Source organism: Papilio xuthus, unplaced genomic scaffold (genome assembly GCF_000836235.2).
Source record: "Papilio xuthus unplaced genomic scaffold, Pxut_1.1 DF825946.1, whole genome shotgun sequence".
NCBI lineage: Eukaryota > Metazoa > Arthropoda > Insecta > Lepidoptera > Papilionidae > Papilio > Papilio xuthus.
Window position 1 is genome coordinate 6393741 of NW_013532703.1, and position 22792 is coordinate 6416532.

Here is a 22792-nt window from a genome sequence, read left to right on the forward strand (position 1 = left end):
ACTAATTTTTTTACATGTTCATTAAATATTTATTAATTACAACATGACGTATCATTTCGCAGTTATACAACTGATAGTTTTTTTTAAATAAAAATAAAACTGATTCTCTTGTACTGTGTAATAATTTTGAGCAATATTTTAATCACATAAATAACATATAATTTTAAAAGAAAAATAAAAGATCTGAACATATTTTCTGCTTATTAAACCACTAATATTAGTTAAAGGGAATAGTAATATTTGCTACCTATAACTAAATTTTCACAAGTGTAACGAGCTTCGTTTGTTATATCTTGGTCTACAGATACCTTTGAATTCAAAACGTAAAATTATAATTATATAAACGAATTAATTTACAACTACTTAGGACGAACAAACACCATGATCTACTGCAGGCACTAAACAATAATATCTAATATGGTCTACTGACACGTAATACGCAAGATGGCGGATGTGTCTGCATTTTTCCCGCCAAATTTGAGAGAAATTATTGTATGTGTAATTTGTAAATAAACATGTATTTTATAATTATTTCGCGGTAATTTATGTATAGACATAAAATAATTGAAAATATATTTTGATCTCTGATATATTTAATTTAAAAAAGAAGTATATTTCGTAATTTTTAAATGTAATATATTTTGTATTTCCATTAAATAAATAAATTTGTGTATTTTCTATATTGAATTAGGCATATGGAATAATAAAAGTTAAAATCAGAAATCTTTATATTACTTATGAACACCACTCGTCGTAAACTTACAAAAAATTGAATGTAACCAGCATTCACATGTCTACGTAAGTTACGTAAAGGCTATTTTACTGCTAATAATATTTATTGTGTTTCGGTACTTTATTATAATAGTATACCTAACCTTAAATGTAGTGTAACTATTATATCCACATCCACAGTTAATCTAATAAGTTGAAGTAAACTTTAAAGTTATTTAGCTATAAGATTATACCTAACTTCACACACTCGGGCAACATTAAGGCGAACTATACAAGCTATATGTGCTAAGCTCATGATATCATCTTTGAATAACTCTAACTTGCACAGTATTGATGGCTTTCGTAGACTCTTTGGTACTTTGCTTCAGCTAATGCTTTTTTAAGTTTTTTTATATTATTTTACTTAAGCTATGTTTTATTTGTATATATTTCCTAATTAAAATTGTAAGCTTTCGGGCAGTACAGGATAAAGATAAGATTTTGAATATTTGAGCATAACTACATAATTTAACAATGTCTTAGCGAATTAAACACATTGTGTTTATTGTAGAAGTTATTCGTTTAAGCTCTATTAACCATATTGTAATTTTATTTCACTAAACATACAATGACAAATTGATGTTTTATAGTTTTCAGATGTAACATCCTCACAGCGATACTTACGACTCTATAATCTAGTGAAAGTTTTATGTTGAAGTACATGACTTGTTCACCATGTTGGTGGTGGAGGGGGCGGGTGCGGTGACGGAGGCGGGTGCTAGAGCGCGCGGTTGTGTGGCCGCAGCGGGCGGATCTGCTTCAGCTTGGTGGACTGTCCGTCGAACTTGATGTCGACGTCGCAGTCGCTGAGCGGATGCGACACCACCGAGCTCACCTCCTCCCCCCTCTCCTCCCTCCTCTCCGCCTCGGCCGGGCTCAGCGGCGTCACGAACCCGCTGTCGCTCGACTTCGTCTCCTGCACCTTCGTGCTGGGTGTCAAGTTCAAGGACATACTCTTCCTGCTCTGGAATATGTTGAGGTCGTCGAGGTAGGAGGTCGGAGTCAGCTTCGGGTCCGGCTTCTTCAGGTTCTCGTCGAAGTCGTGCTTCAGCTGCCGCTCGAACAGCCGCTCCTGCCGGATCTGCTCGTGCGTGTTGGCGAAGAAGCCGGAGCTCTTCCGGCCGAGTTCCCGCAGCGACTCGGACAGGATCTCCGAGCGGAACTGCTGCTGCGTCTCCGGCTTCTCGTCCAGGACCTTCATCGCGTAGTTTCTGGGCGCGATCAGGCCCGAGTGTATGGACTGAGATTTCTTCATCATGAAGTGTCTTCTGTCGGCGTCCGGGTAAGATTTCGTACTTTCCCTGGACACCGCGGACATTACCTCCTCCTTGGATGTCTTGGAGAAGAGGTTGGGTGCGCTGGTGCCCGTCTTGAAGTTCCTCTTGGGGTCGTCGTCCTCCTCGCTGGCGAACTTGTTGGAGAATATCTTGGAGCTGAAGGAGAGCTTCTTGGCGTAGGGTTGGATGACGCGGCGCACGTCGGGCGGCAGGTCGCGCTGCGCGGCCAGGTGCCGGCTCAGCAGGGCCAGCTGCTGCTCCAGCGCCTTGTTCTGCTGCTCGAGCCGCGCCTGCGTCTTCTCGTAGTTGTCGATGGCGGCCATCGCCGACTGCAATACAAGTAATAAGTTTGACACATCTGTGTTGATACTTGTGCGTGTGTATCGTAGTAAGCACTAACGTCCAGTTCTCCGGCCATGCGCTGGTTGTCTGCGACGAGGCGCTGGTTGTCGCTGGAGAGTGCGGCGAGACGCGGCATCTCCTCGCTGAGCACGGCGTACTCCACCGCGTACTCGCTCAGCTGCCGGCTGATGTCCAGGCTCGCTACCTGCACACAATGTCGCACCGGTTGATACTATGCCAAACCATCACATAACAGGTCTTCAGTATTATATGAAGAGCGCGATAGAATTGGTTTCCGACCTTCTTCATGACCTTATCGTAGATGTTGTTGTCGATGTCGGGCAGCTTGTGCTTGAGGTACTCGGCGGCCTCCTCGCAGCTGGTGCACATGAGCAGGCCGTCGCGGTGCACCCACAGTAGCGCCAGCGACACAGAGAACACCACGTCCAGAGACTCCAGGAAGATTAGGTCTGATCATAAACAATGCCTTTATTGAATGTTCGAAACTAAATAATTTTTCTCGATGGCGTAGTATATGGAAATGAAGAAGTACCGACCGAAGACCCTGACGACGAAGCCGAGCGGGAACTGGCTGGTAAAGAGCGTGAGCATCCAGGGCGCGGCGTAGAGCGCGGGCGCCACGTCCAGCGCCGCCAGCCGCGCCCACAGCTCCGGCTCCTCGTCACGCACCAGCCGCGACAGCTGGTACAGCTGCCCGACACACACGTGCACATTGCGCGTTAGGTATCGTCGCCGCAACACCAGTCACACGCGAGAGAGCGATGTATCGTGTAATGTTGACATGTTACCTGGACCTGCAGCGCGCTCATGTCGGGCAGGTACTGCCTGCGCAGCCCGCGCCGGAACATCAGATGCCGCAGCAGCGCGAACGCCTCCGCCTCCTCCATCTGACATCACATTAGTTGAACATCCTAATTCACGTTTACGTGTGTTGTATACGTGTATGTGTGTGTACGTACGTGCAGCAGCAGGACGCCGGCGACGAAGCTGAGGCCCTGGCAGTAGCCGACCTCAGGATCCAGCAGCGAGTAAGCCTTCAGAATGTTGTAGAGCGCAAGCTGGCCCGGCCCCAGCGCCGCCGCGAAGTACCCGTGCTTGGGGAACGTGCGACCTGCAGAACAACAGAAAATGCTCCTGCCTCGTAACTCCATTCTCAGATATATAACGCACCCACAGTCTTTTAATGGTTACTGAATTAAACTGTCGCTTTTGTAGATTTGGTACGTAAAAACTAAACTAACTTAGTGACCATTAAAGGACTGAGTACAGTAGTAAGAATAATATTAGCAGGGACAGGACATAAGCGATACTTTTGTTGTGTTAACTATGACGTGAAGTAATAATGTCAGCGCCATCTATCTGTTACATACCGAGGTCGATGAGTATGGCGTGCTGGTGCTTGGTGAGGGAGGCGAGCAGCGCGCGGTAGGGCGTGTGGTAGCGCGGGCAGGCGCGCACGTCCGCCGGCGGCAGACGCAGGCTGGCCTGCTCCGCCAGGAAGTACCACACCACGCCCCGGGAGACGCGCGGCACGCCTGCACACAACAGTTAGCACTCTGCTTACTTACTATTCCAATCGTATATATGTAGAGGGCGCCTCGAGCAGTGTAAGTTGTCAAGTACCTCTGCGCACGGCCTGCGTGAGCATGTGCCTGTCGACGCGCGGCGCTGGATGTGAGCGGTCGCGCGCCAGCAGGGAGTCCCACATCTGCACCACGCCGCCGTCGCACGCACCCAGCTCCGCGTACTCCAGCTTGATGCGCCGTACTGCCGACGACTCTTCACTCTCTGTACACCACAAATTGCATTAAAGCGAACGAACAAGATGAAGAACTCTACCAAATTCAGCAATAATAACATTTTTAACAATAAACAATTATGAGTTGCTTACCTTTGAGCCTGGCGTTCTCCTTCTCCATACGCACGAGCAGTATGGTCTGGTCGATGGCCATGCGCCACAGCTGGCGCAGCTGGTCGCGACTGCGCCGCCCCGCCGCGTGTCCCGTGCTTGACGCGCGCCCTAACAACGCCCCCGGCGTCAGCTCATCTGGATCACCAGAAGAGTATTACGGGGAAATTAAGACTGAAGAAACACTTCATTTTATGTCCAATTCTTCAACTATGTCAATGTACATACCTTCGTGTGTGTCAGGTGGCTGCGTCGCCTTCTCGTAGATGGCCTGTCGCCACGTGGCATCAGACTCGCTGCCGGGCTCCGTGTTGGCTGGTCGTGAGTCACTCACTTTGAGGAAGCTGACACGAAAATATTATTTGATGTTAGAAGAGAAAAATAATCTGCCTTATCAGGTTATAATGATTTCATGAATAATGAAGTAAATACGTACAAGACTTCAGTATAGTGATAGACTTACATATCCATCATGGGAGAGTTGACGGCAGTGGTGTCATCCTTCAACTCCTCCGGTTCCTCCTCCAATGGTGGAGGAATCGAGGGAGATCCAGGCGAGTCTAGAGAAATTAATGTAACGTATTATGTATAATAAAATATGGAAATTGAAAAATTAAAAAAAGGAAAGTGATGTTATACGTTGGAGTACGTGTTTAGAATGTTTGTTATACCTGTGTCGGGGAGCACGGCGGGCGACATGGACTTGGCCCTGAGGTCTGGCGGGTGCAGCTCGCCGCTCCCCGCCTCACAGCTCGCCTCCAGCCCCGCGCCGCCCGCACCTGGTACTTCCTGATCATTTTGCAAATTAAATCAAATAAACATTGAACGACTACGTTGACTGTCTTATAAAATACTTGAGCTATCGAATGTTTTTTTTCCTTTATCGTTTTATCTTCTTCTCTTACCTTTTTAGTCGGCGTGACGACTAGGTTGTTCTCGTCTCTGCTCGCCTTCCTCTTCAGCAAGTGGTCGAAGCCGCTGGAGAGGGAGCGCTTCGCCTTCATGAATATAGTGCTACCGCCCAGGTACTGGTTCAGGAACTCCGATCTATAACGAAAGTTATACGAGTGAGGATTTATAATGACCGCTTAAAGATTATGCTGTTACGGTGTGCAAAAGCATATTGTTATGTGAGTATTTTCAGAGAGAGTGAGAGAATGAAAGAGATGAGAGGTACCTGTTCTCTGCGGTGTCGTGCACGTGCCGCTGCTGCTTGGCCTCGCAGTGCGCGCGCAGCAACATCATCAGGAACGCGTTGTGCTCGCTCACCTGCAATGATACGTCTTTTAACTTTTAGAAAGCATGGATAAGAAGTATCTGCCAGCACTGAAAGTCGCTGCTTATTTAAGCAATCTCTAAGTGATGACGTCATACGAAGAAACGGTTTGTGATCACCATAAGCAAAAAAATGAGCATAGATATTCCTGAAAGCAGTTTGTGACGTCACCTGACCTCATACATGTGGTTGGTGCCGCCCTGGTACTTGGTGACGATCAGCTCCTGCTCCTCCTCCGGCAGCTGCTCGATGCGCCGCAAGATGAACGCGTGCGTCTTCTTCTCGTTCATGCCTACCAGGATAACAGACTTTTGTAATGAGTAATATACCGTTTGCTATAGTTAAATATAATTTTTAAGACCACTTCTAGGTTACCTTCGATGTCATGACAGAGACGGTGGTACCACAGCAGCGGGCAGTGCTCGCACGTCATGTTGGGAGACTTCTCCCGAGACTTCTTCAGCAGCTCCGCGTGCGCCACGAACGCCTGTCTTATTGCTGACAATCAAAACAAATTGTTATTTTTGTATATTTATTATATCTCAATGTTTCTTTTTAAGCATTAGGGATTACCTATCACTAGCGGATGATTCTACTAAAATTACGCAATATTTACAAATAAATAGTATATTAAAGTGAAACTACATCCGACACTGTAGTTTTTTTTTTTGTAAAAACAACTTTTAACCTATGTGGAAACCTTACGAATAATGATAATGACGAATATTTAATAAAACTCATAACGATAAACACTTTCAAACAATTAAAATTAATTCACAGAGATAAAAAATACAGAAAAATTAATTTAACAAATATTCTTATAATGCGTCACGACACGAACATCAGACTTGATTGAAATGAGACGAAGATGCGGTGCAGTACTAGGTAATTAACAATGCTGATTGTCAATTGACTTCTGCGCGACTTCTATAGAAAAATGATTGTCCTGCGGCACAGTATGTGACTTATGTTCTCAACATCGTACAATATTTATAAAGAACTAACAGCGATTAAACGAGTATATCTGCTTTAGAGATTCGCTAAATCAATCGATATTTTCACATTTCCGCGATCTTGTGTAATATAATTTAACAATTAACTTTTTTTGTTAATTCATTAATGAACAATGTGTCGGTGTCGAGGGATGTGTAGACAACTAACCATTGACAAGTTCAGTGGCGATGGAGTCGCTCTCGCACTTGAAGACGTAGCAGGCGTAGGTGTCGGAGGTGTTGGAGGTGTTGGAGGTGTCGCGGCACACGAAGCCGAAGTGGTCGGTGTGCACGCGCCCCACCACGCAGCTGGCCACGTGCGCGAACGCGCGCTGCAGCAGCACCTGCTTGCGGTCCGGGCTGATCAGCCGCAGCTCGCTCCTGCCCACCTGCACACATTCAGCACACATTATGCACACATTGTGCAACATCAAGGAACGTCACTACATAACCTGCACTCACTGCACAAAGAGCGAAGCAAAGTTTGCACGTCAGGATTCAACTGGTGTAAAAATCGCAACGCTTTATTAGTAGATATTGAGAAATCGATTTGAAATTTACCTGAAAAAGCATAGTTCTGTTTTGCTCTCCGATTAAATGAGCTATAGGTGTCTTCAAATTCAATGTTCCAATGGAAGCAGATCTGTCCCTTAGAAACTGTTTGTTCTCCGGCATCGCTCCCATCTTATCATTATTTCTATTTAACTTCAATTGTAAAGGTTTTGGCGTTTTAGAATCGTGTGATGTTGGACTGTCTGGAATATTGTCTGTAGATTTAGCGTCTATATCGGTTTTTTTCACAGCAGTACTAATTTTTATTGGTATGTTGAGCAAAGGATCGTTTACGTGTACACTTTTTGTATCATTGCTACCTTCACGGATCTCTTTGCGAAACGGATTAGTGTCTGTAGCAACATTGTCAGATGACTTCGTATTTGAATTTATAAAATTCTTTTGACAAAATTGCGTTATCGATGACGCAGTTTCGGATATAACTGATTGTATTTCTTCACTCTTCTCCTCGTCTTCTGTCACTGTGCCCAGATTTGTAGGTACGTTTAGTACTAACACGTTTGGTTCCAAAGGGGTTTGACTAGTTTTTCGTGTTTGAGTATTTTTCTCAATCCTTTCTTTACTAAATGTATCAAATTCTTTGTCTATTTCGTTGCTTTCACTTTTAACGAGTTGGTGATTTTTAGTCTGTTGTAAATTTTCTACACTTTTCCAAACATGGCTTTTGTCAGGTTCCAGCGGCGTTGTGCTTGTCATCAGATTACTATTCCTGTTGTGTACATTTTCACTGACTGCATCAGATTTCGTATCGTCTTTTATGTTTTCTGATGAATTGCTATACAGAGAAGTCTAAAAAAAACAAGGAAGTTTAGTAATTGTTCCCGAAAATATATCAGTTATTATCTTTATATCTGTATACTTACACCGGTAGAAGATATGAGACTGTGCCGCCGCTGATTCTTGATTTTCTCAGCCTCGTGTTGAGCGAACTTGTGAAGGGCGTCATCTATCAAAGTTTCGGGAACTTTCCTCTGTGATATCCTGACTTTGCCGATATAAAGAACCTGCAAGCATTCAATTACGTTAGATCCCACATCGATATATTGACCCGTTCATTTTACTTATAAGATGGATTACTTTTACCTCAAAGAAATGTGAGTCAGATGGCGAGAGATCTGCGCATAACGAAGTTAGAGCAGACGCGTTACTGACACTTCGCACTAAGCCTGATGAGTCGTTTGTTCTGTAACAATATTTCATAATACAAACAATACTTATTTTATTTTTGGCCTGTTATAGCTGATTGAAAAAAGTACATATGGACGGTCAAAGTATTGTTCAAAAACCAGTTGAATATCAAATGTAACGAGTTTTGGGTTGAATGACCAACGTCACTAATACCTGAGAGATAATTACCATAACCAATAAATAAGAAAACAAACGATTTTTGTACAAAATGCGCGATTGACGTAGAATTTATTTTAGTTTTATCTTGCGTATTAACTTTGGTAGTTCATTGGCACGGAGAGCGACAGCTTGGCAAGTTCACAGTTCCTCAGTCACGTTTTGTGATGAAACCTTGGAACACGATTGGCAAAAGCAAAAATCTCTCACAGGTATTACGTTTATTACGAATAATTTTATTAAAATACAATTGTGGTCACATCACCAAACCATCTTTTGCTAGAATACCCAGCATTCTATTTAGCATTTCGGGAACAAACTTATGTACTTCTTTGCTCGATGTGCCAATTATCTACTATACTTATGTTCCTTCTATTTCTAAGAAACATAAAATGTTACTATATTTTGGAACATTTCAACACAGTTATTTCAGGAGAACATCCCGGTAGAATTCCATAAACTTCCTTATATTTAGCAACACTAGTTTATCTACTTTAAATGACGTAGATTTGGATTGCAGCCAGTTACATTTCATAGAAGCGCCGTACGAGTCCTTGTTAAGTAGGAATTTGGGGAAAATACGAATTTAAAATGTTAACATACAATTTTACTTCATACTATTAAATAGAATAAAAATGGAATCCAAATATTAATAATATTATAATATTATTTTGATGTAAAGGGGAAACCAACAATTTGTCTTTGTCTTTACTTAAACTAACTAAACATTAAAGAAATAATACATTTGGTAGTTATTATGACGTGGTGTAAAAAGGTCACCGATGTAACCTCAGCACATGTTGGCAATCGACAAAGGGAAATCCCGACATTGAAATAAAGCCAACTCTGTTTCAAAACTACTGACGAGAAATTCTCCCTGATTATTACTTTTCTAACTAGAATAACAAACGTTAACTATAATTAACGTTCATAATAATAAAGAGTGAGTGAACATGGTGACCATTTACCCTGGTGTAGCCACTAATGATAACAGAGTGGTACAAACAACTTACAGGTTAGAATTGCAGTTGCCAGGCAGCGATATGGCGGGGCTAGTCCAGGGCAGGTGATCGGAGCCGTTGGTCTGCTGGAAGCCGATGTTGCGGGTGACGGCGCCGCTGCTCAGAGAGCCCGTCGAACCCCTGGGGCTGGCGGCCCCCGGGGAAGGCTCTCGCATCTGGCTGAACAGGTCTGTTACCTGTAGAGTAGAACTCATGTTTCTGAGATTTACTATACATATTTCGTATTGAATTACTACAAAATGGAAGTATTGAAACAACAGACATGCTATAATACATGGTAGAAAAAGAGACTTGAAAATTAGGTAAATTGTAAAATTAGTTGTTTAATTGCCTGGCCCTTGATTACCGACTAGCTAATAACATAGTAATTAACGAACAGGTTTTTTTCTAACATAAGTCAAAACATGGCAGAAGTCATCAGTCATCTGTTGTCTTAAACATATAATAACATACGTCATACAATAACAATTACGTAACTCTACAATTAAAAAATGTACATTTTCGTACAGAAACTATAATGACATATATTGTTTCTAAGTTTTAGGGAAGTTCAAGAAAAGAGGAACAATATTAAACAGCTTTCATGTAAGATGGAAGGAAGCCTAATAACTTATACGAGCCGTAGAAACCCATAACTTACATAATAATGACTAATCTGAAAGTTAGACTAATCAATTAAAAAAAAAACATGACCCTAAACACTAACTATGAACTAGGGTAGTGACGTACAAAGCACGGCCTTGAGCCACATACCCACATACAACTAGAGCAAGGCATAGAGGGGCATGGAACTGGTCTAAAGGTATATATAGAATGCCAGAATTATAATTTTCTCCAAGCACTATCGTTCACTTTAAATGCTATGCTAAAATCTCAACCTAAAACTGTAAAATACAAAAATATGTAAGAAATCAATAACATATGGTATCTGGCATTCATTGCGGCATCTGTACTAGAATTGTTTAACAAACAATTTGACGATACAATATCTTTAAAATGTTTATTAAATTCAGAACGAACGTTATGTAACTCTATCCAATGGTGGGAGGTGATAAAGAGCAATTAGTTAGATCAATAAATGACTTAGCAAAATGCAAAGATACTATAGTTTGTCCTCTGACTACAAATAGCACATATCCGAGGGCAAGGTGATCGTCATTAATTGCATTACAACAATCCCACGACACACGCCACATCGCGACGGCTCGCGTTAACGCGGATAGTCTTGCTCTTCCCTTAGAAAATCTATATACGTAGTGAGCTTTGGTGAACAATTAAACGACCCTAACAGTTGGAATAAACGTTTAAACGCCTTTTTTTAAAATAGGAGGCATATAAAGTAAATTTGAAACATACTGTAGTACGTATATTTAATTAATAAACGACTTGCATATAGCAGAAGTAAGTAGTAGGTGTTCTAAATCCACCTGCGCAAACAACAATAGTGTACAGTAAATATTGTAATAGCTATGCGTGCAGTGCTCTATTGCCTGGCCCTAATTGAATAGCACAATGTGACAGCCTTGCAGACCAATCAATGGCAAAGAGAAGAGACGCTCTTTGATTTGTATCGATAAAAGCGCGCTATGAAACATCCTTGTTCAATATCGATAATATTTTAAGAACTTCATAGTTTTTCTTGATACAGCGATTGTAAAGAGAGGATATTTGATAATGTGTATCAACTTATGTTCACCTATTACGATGAATTTTTATCCTCCTCGCACAATGTGAGAACACAATATGAATACAATATTTCTATGGAAAATTTTCAATGTTACATGAATATTTACGATATTAATGAATGAGTTTGAGTTGCAGGACCTTGCCATTTGTCGCACTCGTCGTTGTTTTTTTCATATTTGTTGAAGTTTCGCTAATGATAAACATTACCTTGACTTAAACCATTACTGAGGTTTATAAATCTATTCGATTTGATCCGATATAATGTTGATATATGTAGCCACAGATAAAAAGTATAAAGGTCTGTAAAAAGTTAGTTCATTCAACATGCAAAAAAAATCAGGTACTTATTTTTAGTTTAAAACTAAAAAAAACTTTATTAAACTTGAACTCTAAACCTGAAGGTTATTAATCTAAGACATTTTGAAATTACGTCATTAGGTGTTTGTAAAAAATCCCACAAGTAACAATATAATTATAAAACATGCAATTAAACAACGACATAATACCCCAATGGTTAAAAGGTATGGCTTGCGATACTTGAGGCCGTAGGTTCCTTTAACACTATTTCAAATTAAGATTAGTAAGACAAAAATGTTAGTTATCACACAATGTGCAAGGACAAATCAATTTCAATGCCACGACAACAATTACCAAATGTTTGACGTTTATAGCTGATGTATCGGAATGTGATCCGAACAGTGGCTTAGTCGGTATCATGTCTCACGATCTGTTGAAAATATAAAACAATCTTCATATTTTGTATGAGCGAAAATGTAAATAAACTAACTTTTGCCTGCGACTTTGACCTCGCGGAAAAAATTACATATAAATATAGACTACAATGTTACTTAATGCTAACGTAGCTTCCTAATGAAAACAGAATTTTAGTAATCAGTCAAGTTTGAGTTTATTCGTTATATAACAAAAATAGAAATATTGCTCTTTTTATTTGTGTAGATTATTCTGTTATGTGATTATTATTGACGTCCTGGTGTAAATATATAAACATATTATTGTGATTGAAGGCAGAAACAACAAAGATTAGCATAAATATTAACATATTTCGATACGTGTTAAGGAAGTCACATGTTGAGTTGAATGTGTGTTTACATCTACAGCTTCCACACATCATGATCACTGGAAGTATTACTCATTTACTTTATGAATCTGAATTAACTATTGGGCGAATTATACATTCCCTTTGAACATTACCATGATAATGTATTCATTTCGCATGTTTAACCACCCTTTTACCTTGCCATAGCAGGAAGGAGGGTGGTGGCTTCGGTAGACTGTTGTTTGCAGACCTGTCGCGTTATTAAGTTTAATGTATTATAAAAGAAAGCTATCTTTCAAGAGTTACAATTAAAATCTGTTTTTCAATGGCACGTATACATAAACACTTACATTTCCAATCGTCCCTCAACAAGATATTGTATGTGAAAGCTTTACTTGAACTATAAAGGCTAAGGTAAAAGGTCTACATCCGCAGGCCTTTTACCTTACACTCAGGTATAGCATTGTTCAGTTCACTATACATGGTATGTACTTCCGTGTGCATCTCCCGACATATATCGTTGACTTTTAAAGTAAATGCTAGAAGGGGAATAATTTTAATTACAGGACATTAAATAAAATATTATCGGATAAAAGTTTCTTGGAACTTCTTAAGCATATGAGTTTTGATTATAAATACAACTAGCCCATATAGTAAAATGTAATAAAACGTCTTAAGACGTTAAGTATATTCCACGTGAGGCACAATGGTTTCAGTCGTTTTCACGGTATTTATATCTATTATTGTTATTATCTTTAATGATGACCAGCTATTGACCAAGACATGTATCGATAGATTTACATAGATGTAGCATTACTCCTGTTTATGTGATAGATCTGTCTGATAGTCAATTGTTTGAGTTGTTGAAGAAGAAGAATAACAAAACAGAAGGTACTTGATGCTGCCTTCTCTTTCCCGTCAAGAATTTGCAATGGTTAAAATGATCGTGTTTTTAGCATGTTCACATTGGTAGTCAATCGTAATTGTGACTTTAAATAACCTGACAGATCTCTTGTTGCAGTTAGTTGATGATGTTCGCTGTTAGACAGATATCATAATAAAATCTGTGACATAATTGCATGTATGCAATTTATTACAGACATTTGTTCCATTGTTCGATACGATACGTGTTGTTTAGTCTGCAACAATGTGTGCCAGCCATGTGTTTTAATATGGAGATAACTGGCTGTAACTGTATATTTACAATTCTTTTGCATAAATACCTTTTTTATCTGAGTTAGAATTGATACTTAATTCAACTGTGTTGCATATTCTCAGTTAAGCTTGTTTCCACTTGTTCCCAGTGAATGTAATAAACACTGGCTCGAAGGACCACCAATTAAATGTTATTTTATTTAACAATGACAAAGCTTTAAATTTTTATTAAATTATGCGCTAATAAATAAACGTAACATACGTACTGAAGTACCAAGTTAAACCTTATTTCTTCAACATCTTTGCGTAACATTTCAGACGAGCCATCAGATAATGCACCGCTGTAAACACTATCGCTAAGCAAATGAACGTATTTAGGACGATAGTTGCGAACTGTTCATCATAGCTGATTAGCCATCTTGAATAAAACTAGGACTCGCTATGTGCCCTAATGAAAATAGTAACTCCGTTATCACTTACGTGGTTTAAAATCTTCCAATATAATGTAAAACAAATAAAACCTTAAATAAAGATCCAAATTGTCGGACATAACAAAGTATAAAATAGAAAAATCTTTAATTTTTTTCATGTCTCAAAACTAATTTTTACTTTTGACACGTTAATTTTCTTTAATATTTTTAAAATACAGATATTTAATAATAAGACATTTAAGAGTCGAATCAAGAAGTGCATCAAAAACAATGATAAACAGAGCATCTTGTTGTTTGTATACGTTAAAGTGTTTTTGAACACATGTACAAAAACACTTTCATCTCTCTTCTTCCAAAGGATATAAGAGGGATAACGATATGTTTACATGTGTAAATCCACATTTTGAAAAGCGTTTCTGGGAACTGTTTGGCCAATGTCCAACATCCGCGCCAATGTTTGTGCATCAGGTCTGTAGGCGAGGCGATTGATTCAGGTTTACGTAACGTTCACACGGCAGCCGCATGCCCGCCGCCCGCTGCCCGCCCTCATCCCGTGTTATGAGATGTCTACTCATCTTACAACCATTGTGTGACAACAACACGATATGTTATTGATAATAAAAGCTACGTGTTGTTCCAAACTGCCAGTCACCTGTATGGAAACATTTGTAAATTATTTTTTATTGTCAATCGCCATATCAAGATATTTACCATTCATAAAAAAACGCCTAACAGCCAATTGACATTACGACTTGTAGCGCTGGGGCATGAAGTACTCTACACAAACAATAAACACAGAGACAATCCTAGATGAAGCATAAATAAGGAAAACACATACGAAAACACGAGCCGCTTTCCGTAAAGTAGGTTCGACTTATATCCGTAAATACAGTTTAAGTAAATATCTAAATAATATTGACTTATTATGTAAATATATGTAAAATAACAACTTTATAATTAAAAGTACACACGTCGCTACATAAAACGATACTTTATCTGCAATTATCTCCGATATTAAAGATGTTAATGACATAAAAGATAAACACAATTTGTTTGAACATCAAAAAATTGATATTTAATCGATTTCAGTAAATGTACATACAAGTAAGCAAGCTGAGCCAATATATTAACTCATGTACTGTCATGAGGCTTCATACTAGGCTTTCCTCGAAATGCATATGTAAATGAAAGATATCTAACATGGAGGTTTCAAATGACCTAACAATGCAAACTGCCTTAAAGGCCCGCTCATTTAACTGATAGATTTCTTATATTAAATCTACACTAAGATTATACATATTTGAGCACGGCTGTTAGTCGATAATTTCTGTTCTAATTACCATAAGACTTACAAAGAGTTATATAACTCTTGATTTCGATTCAAAAACCTTGAATATGTATTAACATTGATGGACCTGTTCCTTTGTGAAATTTAAATATTTGTTGCTACGAGGAAAGTGAAAAACGTCATGTTAAGGGAGTCAAGGCTAATATCATCCATGGAATAGGCAAATATGACCGACTGGAATACTGGATATTACCTCGATTTACTAGACACTTATATATTCTTCTAATATGCAGCAGACCTTCTTACATATTATATTTATTTATTCTATAACATTATTTCTCACATTAAATTAAACATTAACAAATTTTGTTTACTTTAACAGATTCTGATGATGGTAAAAATCAATCTGATTCAGACGTGCCTCAGTTTTGTGCTTTAATATTGTGTTAGTTCGTTGTTTAATTTATCGGACGATGTTTTGTCAAATAGTTGTAGTGAAGGAGTCTCTAATGTCTAAGGGTCATTGTAATGAATTGCTGTAACTATAATATGTCTTAAAAAATTAAAAAGATAGAAATGTTTTAATAATTCATTAAATTCATTATTGATAATCAATAGTGCCTATAATATAACTTAATAATAAATGTAATATGTTTAAATCACCACCATAGCGATTTAAGATACATACATCTTTCTTCTTATATTTTACCAATGGATAGATGTTTGCTTGAAGATATCTTAGGAACGACTCAACGGATTTTGATGAATTTTGGCACAGATGTAGAACATAGTCTAGAAGAAAACATAGGCTACTTATTTACGTTTCTTTTTTAATTTAGCTATAATATTATTTTCATAAATTATAAATAAATCAAAATATTATCACCAACCTTGGTAGAAATCCGTTTGAATTTATAAATACGCGCACTCACGTCTTAATAAAAAATATATGTGCAAAACAATATAGAATGTGTATCACAATGGAGAAATTGATTATTCATGATATAATTTCTGATTTATACCAATTATACCTCAGATTGAAAGCTCGTCTCGGATGCAAATTTAATATTCGTAAACAATGCACGCACTACTTCGAAGTCATTATGCCAAATGTTTATCCACTTTTACTAACATTACCAACACATTCCTACGTACTTATACATCCAAATAGTTTTTATCACAAATAAAAGTCCATAATGTTCAATATATGAAAATATAATAAGTCCATTTCACACGCGAACAATATTAGTAGAGCACCGAACCAAAATTCTAGGTTAGAAAATTGCGCCGCACGATACACAACAGCACTCTGTGTCAGCGGCGTCCATACTGAATTTAACATCGCGTTCCACAGGCAGATCGGAAATATTTTAAGGCGCCCAGTTTTTTTTTTCTTTTTTAAATTTAATTTTTTCTCTTAAGAAGCAAGTAGACCACCGGGTTTGTTTATACAGGAGTTTTCAGAAGTCTTAATTAACCACAGAAAATTGACGAAAAACTGTTGATTGTCGTTTTTCTTTCTGTCTTGTAGTGACTACTTATTTTGTCGTAAGATTAATGACAAAACAAAAGTAAACACAGAAACTAAACTACTCCAGTTACTAATAGACACACAATTTCAAGTCGATCAAATATGCAATGCGGTTGCCAACACGAAAATTCCTCAACAATATTGAAATCATAAAATCTATAATAAATAGGTATTTAATGAAGGCGCGAAAATAACACAGCACCACAGAAAAGAACGCGGAACTTTTTCTTTTTTTTCAACAGTGTCACTGGCAATCGCGAGAACGAATAACTGAAACTGGCCGATATTCGAACATGTTCTAATTTTAAAATCGCGCCAAGGTTCCGGAGGGCCGGCGCTACACGGAGGCACAGTTAAACAATGTGACATTGCATTGTCTTTGTTGATGAATATTCAAATTGATGCCATAACAACCAGCCAGTGTCAGGTTGGAATCCCGAAACAAAAAAAGTTCGTAATACTGCAAAGTGGTCAGCTTAAATTGTACGTAATTTAGAAGATATTAGTGCATATAGGACTCTAAGATAGAGAAATCTTACACATCAAAGGAAAATAGGAAAATACTTTATTACTAAACATTAATAAACTAGCGGCTGCCCGCGACTTTGTCAGCGCAGCATAAAAAAATAGCATCCATCGACAATAGATGACAATATCAGCCAGTGGCATATTCAAATATTATATAATTTGTCATTTTCATTGAATTCCGCTATATAGTCGGTATTTTCCATAATAGGTATATCGGTAGAGTCGTCACTATTTATTTGGCACTGATGAATAAGTATATTATCTCGGCCACACCTCTGTTCTAGACATATTTATTTTTGAATGACGTCACGCTGATATTAACTTTTTAATTAATGTGTTATTAATTAACTTTTAGCTATTAAGAATCGGCGACACAGTTTGTATAGTATATATTATCTATTTTATATAAGCAGACGTCAAACAAGCAAATGGTTTGTTAAGAAAATTGCGTTTCGAAGAATAATTTCGAAACCTTTGTCCTTTCAAGTGATAAAGTCAAGTTTATAAGTTATTTAACTTGACATCTAAATACCGTAGTTATTATTAAAATCAACAACAAATTAAAAAGGCATATAATATTAAGATTATCTTGGAACTATCGAGTCAAACTCGCTTAACCGGTAATCGTTTGCGTAAGTAAAATGTTAATAAAAAAAATTACCTGAATATGTACTTCATTCAAAATACATAATTATAATGAATATGATTTATTATTTAACACACATTTATAAAAACCTTTGAATATTACTTGAATATTCTCTATTTATTTTTCGGGAGATAACTTTACAAAACATAGCGAAACCACTATGTTTTGTAGTATGCCTACCTTCAGTCGAGTTAGTTTGTGCTGGCGTCTGTTAAATATCGTAATTTGTATTTTTACGTCATTGTATAACAGCCACTTACTTCAAGAACAGTGTTGGCCCTGAAGAGATAGCACTGCAGCAGACCTTCCTTCTCATTTATTAGGATGTAGAACAACTCCTCAGGTCGACCCGGCACTTGACTGGCCCTGGACACAACAATCCTCATATACTTAAGCCGTTAAAACAAAGAGCATAACGCAGTAGGTAACTTTTGATTCTCTGTCGGATTTTTAGTAGTAAGTGACATTTTTAAATCAAACAATTACTGTACTCCGTGTTTAAGTAATTAAAATTACTTTGTGATTATTTACATCGATATTGAGTGAATGGTTAAAGTGGTGATCTTGGTACCTCAATATGTCAACGAGGCGGTGTATGATGACAGGTTCGAAGTTCCCGTTGTACGCTTTGAGACAGCTCTCCTCCACCGCTAGGCTTAGCTGTAAAGTAAATGGGTACGTAAGCGATCACAAATCAACATTGAAAAACATAAAATTGCCAAATATGACTGCTTTCTTTACTTCTACGTACAAATAATAATATTTCCTAGTGTGCCATAGCAGAAATCGTTGTTGACAATACCTTATCCCTGACGCCTGTGGCCCGAATCTCACGGAGCAACCAGGGCAACATGGAGTTGGAGAAGCGACGGTCCATGGCCGTGTAGCCGAGATACGTCACCGACGTCAGCTTCGTCTTCATTATTATCACCTGCAAGAGAAAGAACCAATATTTTACCTGATAAATGATGACATGATGACAGAACACGTAGCAGTTAGGAACAGATAATAGCTATAATAAAAAATTGTAGAAAACTATAAAAAATGGTCAAGTTTCATGTGACATTGAATACAGGTTAAGGCGACAAATCGACGGACAGACATACAAATATTACTTCACGAAAGACTAAATTTTACTATCTTACTAATATTATAAATGCAAATGTTAAGATGGATGGATGGACGTTTAGATTTAGTTTGTTACTGGTTATCTCGAGAACGGCTGCACGGATCTCGCTAAAATTTGGTATAGATATACAACGTAGTCTGGAAGAACACATAGGTTACTTATTAAGTTTTTTTAATCCGCGCGGACGGAGTCGCTGGCGACAGCTAGCTAGCTAGTAAAGAAATAAATATTTAAATGAACGCTATGTGGCGTATATGGAAAAACATCTTATATAAATAAATAACATAATTATAGTAGTAATTAATTCACGAGCAACTTGGATGGGTCATAATATTGAGCAGTAAAATGGTGGGCCGCACGAAGTCGCATCACGAACAATTGCTAGGTACTTCTCGCAAAGATAGTATATATGTCATAAAATTATGTAAGTATTAAACAGTACGTAGACAATTGAACACTACGGGTATTAGATTCAATTCATTAATTCCAAGTTCTCTTCTCTATATATCTTTTATGGAAGAGTGTAAGTACTGTTAGTTGCATTTAAGTGGATGGTAACAATATTTTTAATTATCTCACCATCCTCAACATTCGTACTGTGAGTTTCCATTTCCAATTATATATTGCACATCGCACATATTGTTCTCGATAAGAATATGTTCTGTTGCATTTGTTTTCGCAATGAAAACCCATTTTCCTTTAACTTCTCCATTTTCTTATCATCTATCTTTTGATGACGCATATGTAAATTATGTCAGAAAAAAATCTCTAGTCATTATATACTCATAGCCCTGAACTGCATACACATAAATTAATGGAATATTAAAATATTATAAATAACAGCATCACAGCAACGTTTCATTCTCTTATCCCGTTTTTTATCACTAGATCAAATTATATGTCTCAAATTAATTTAAATACGTCATACAAATGTTAATTTATTTCTATAGCGAATATAACCATTATAAACAGGTTAACTGGCAAAAAGTAGTATTTTTTTAAAGACGCAGTGTTAATAAATAGTCTGATAAAGATTAGTTACTTAGATATGTATAGCGTAATTTATATTTCCTTGTATACAAATATGAACATCGACCAAGTCGTCAGACGCACAACTCTTTTTCTTCGGGCTTATAAATGATGCACACAGATCTTCAGGGCTTATATCGGAAAGTATGTAATCTCGTCTATTAACTTATAACTTTGTGTATTTTCTCGTCTGCTATGATTGCGAATTGAAAGCAATTTAATATGTTTTTGTTTAAAATTCAATGGAAAAGGCTAATCGGTGATTCTTACTTTTTATTTAGATCAGGTAACCCCGAGCAACGGGGCCCTACATCGATGACTCACTTTTATGAAAGTTTTTGTGTAAAACATTTCATGAGCAACTCAAATCAAGGCGGCTGTAAGGGTCGCCATGTCTAGACTGCTTTAATTGCTTGGAATTTATATTTGTCAATTCTATACCTAAAATGCTTTGGAGAGCTTTTATTGTATTGACGGCCGCAAATGTATTTTGGATAAGGAAAGTATAGGAAGTGATAGTGAATTTGACAAAGGATGGGATACACAGGAAGGGGCAATATCATCTTTCTGTGCGTCTCCTCCTCCGTCGATTAAAGTTAGGCAATGCGTCTTCAATTGCGGTTGTCGATGGCAAATAGTTGCTTCGCTATTTCGGCGAATTTAGCTCGCTCGTTTGACATTTATGAGGTAAAAAATACTTTAATTAAATATAACGCTAGATATGTTATGGAAACATGCGCAAATATTAACACGATAGGTATGTTGACTGAAGGTACATATTAGTGTAATATCCGCTTATTGAATTATAGTGATAACAATAACTTATTGTAACGACACAATAACTTAATGTAGTATATGTACACTTTCATTATAGGTAATATTAGTTTATTTAAAAGGAACCCGATAATGCACATCTAACTGTCCGGACCAGAATACCAATCAAATGACAAGAGTGGTTCGTAGTATTTTACTCTAAGCAAAAACATTCATACAAAAGGTATATTGTCGCCCCTAATATTTCCCTTGAAGAATCTGAGATAACTATATGTTTTTGTGCAGTGTTTGATTGTAAATGCTCGCGGGTTAAGATGTGATCCCCGACATATCCCTTCCGTCGATAGGATATATAAGACTCATAAAAACTGCAAAACGTTGTTCCATGTTGTATCACGTTATTATGAGCACTACGTGGGTCGTATTTTTCTAATTAGTAGATATATGTGCTATTTAACTTCTACTACAAAAAACAGACGTCAGGTGGAAGTATTTCTGCATATTGTTGGAATATTGTGTGCGATGAACACTAGATTTTAGCTCTCTTCTCTTCGCACTCTTTGCTTGTAAGGAAAGGATAAAAAGGAGAAGTGGACTTGGAACTAGTAGAGACATATAGGTAGGGTCTAATCTTTCTCTGTACGTCATTCTTCTTTTTGGGCCATTAAAGACAAGAAACACATCAGTGTCCGTTTAACTTGTTGCAAATGACTAGAGCAACGGTCACTTCGCGATTTTAGCGAAATCATATGGCAGCTGGCTTGTTTACCTTATATGAAGTAAGTTACTTCCGGTCGTGTAAGACGTTGTCTAAATTTTATTAAAGTTATTGCCACATTTCGCTCGCTAGTAAAATTAGCATTCAGAAATGGAATCTTATTTGATAGAAAATGTAGCAATATTTTACAACTAATAACAATTATTTATATGCTTGAAAAATCACAGAGAAAATTGTTAAACACAAACATTAATTTGAATGCTTATAATGATAAAAGAGATTAGTCCGTAATACCACTAATAATAATTAATGTCAGTCTTACCTTTGATTTATGCACTTTAAATAAATTTAAGCCACAAATCACAATACTCAGCAGTTCCTAAGCAAAAAATCAATAATATACCAGCTGAGTTGCATTTCCACTTCACGCTGTGTGTTAAAACTGAGCCAGACACTTATATTTATTCAAGACAACAAAAGTTCACATAATTTCTTTTATAAATACAGAAAGGAAATAACTTATTGCACAACAGAAACAGTAGACCACCCAAAGGACTAATCTAAACTCCATATAAACGAAATCGAAACTAACCTTATATTTTCCCTAGTTTTTGTCTCTTTCCTTTCTGTAGAAGTTTTGAATCTGAAATATTATGTCAATATTCTTTGGTTGCAATTTAATAGCGACATCTATGGAGTAAATTGAATTTAACTTTAACACACTCACTTGTAGTTACAACTTTAATCAATAGATGTCACTGTTCTTTTTCAACATATTGCCACTTGATAAGAGATGGCGCTTTAGGTTCCAGTTTAGTTATAAAACTCGACAACAGATGGCGTTAGCTGTTTGAATGTAGTTATACTGTTGGGCAATAGATGCCACTGTTTTGGTGAATTTTGCCACTTGACAAGAGATGGCGTGAGCGTCTTCCGAATAGTTAAAGTTCTCGACAATAGATGGCACTGCTATCGTTTAAGCATAATGTTGCTACTTGATAATAGGTGGCGCCAGTTGTTCAAATTTAGTAGTAGTACTGGACAATAGATGTCGCTGTAAAAGGAAAAGTTTTGCCACTTGATAAGAGATGGCGCTCGCGGTCCGAGCTCAATAACAATTCTGAACAATAGATGTCCCTGTCGTCGCACAAACAGCCACTTGATAATAGATGGCGCTGGCGTCTCATGTGAATTGTCATAGTTTTTACTTTTTGGCGCTTGTGTTCGAGCTTAGTAACAAAATTAAACATTAGATGACACTGTGATTGATGGATTGCCACTTGATAAGAGATG

The 22792-nt window shown here is 37.7% G+C and overlaps 1 protein-coding gene across 7 annotated transcripts; it reads right to left on the reverse strand.

The window, feature by feature from the left end:
• Window positions 1-46: 46 nt before the first annotated feature.
• plx (PTB_TBC1D1_like and TBC domain-containing protein plx) lies at window positions 47-22121 on the reverse strand. Of its 7 annotated transcripts, none has more exons than XM_013321163.1 (25): window positions 22092-22121; window positions 18652-18780; window positions 18421-18509; window positions 18110-18215; window positions 9519-9703; window positions 8245-8344; window positions 8025-8165; window positions 7150-7950; window positions 6758-6977; window positions 5972-6094; window positions 5773-5888; window positions 5498-5589; window positions 5226-5367; window positions 4992-5109; window positions 4784-4880; window positions 4549-4664; window positions 4303-4458; window positions 4035-4199; window positions 3782-3946; window positions 3371-3522; window positions 3200-3298; window positions 2948-3101; window positions 2691-2860; window positions 2449-2595; window positions 47-2377 (listed from the first exon to the last, which is right to left on the reverse strand). In XM_013321163.1, exons 2-25 carry the CDS (start codon window positions 18769-18771, stop codon window positions 1490-1492), a joined length of 4662 nt encoding a protein of 1553 aa, XP_013176617.1. In that variant the 5' UTR covers window positions 18772-18780; window positions 22092-22121; the 3' UTR covers window positions 47-1489. The 7 variants fall into 7 exon arrangements, with proteins under 7 accessions (XP_013176617.1, XP_013176616.1, XP_013176620.1 ...); XM_013321162.1 differs by lacking the exon at window positions 22092-22121 and adding an exon at window positions 21822-22058; XM_013321166.1 differs by lacking the exons at window positions 18421-18509; window positions 18652-18780; window positions 22092-22121 and adding an exon at window positions 11865-11940 and having other exon boundaries at window positions 18110-18128.
• Between the last annotated feature and the right edge of the window lie 671 nt (window positions 22122-22792).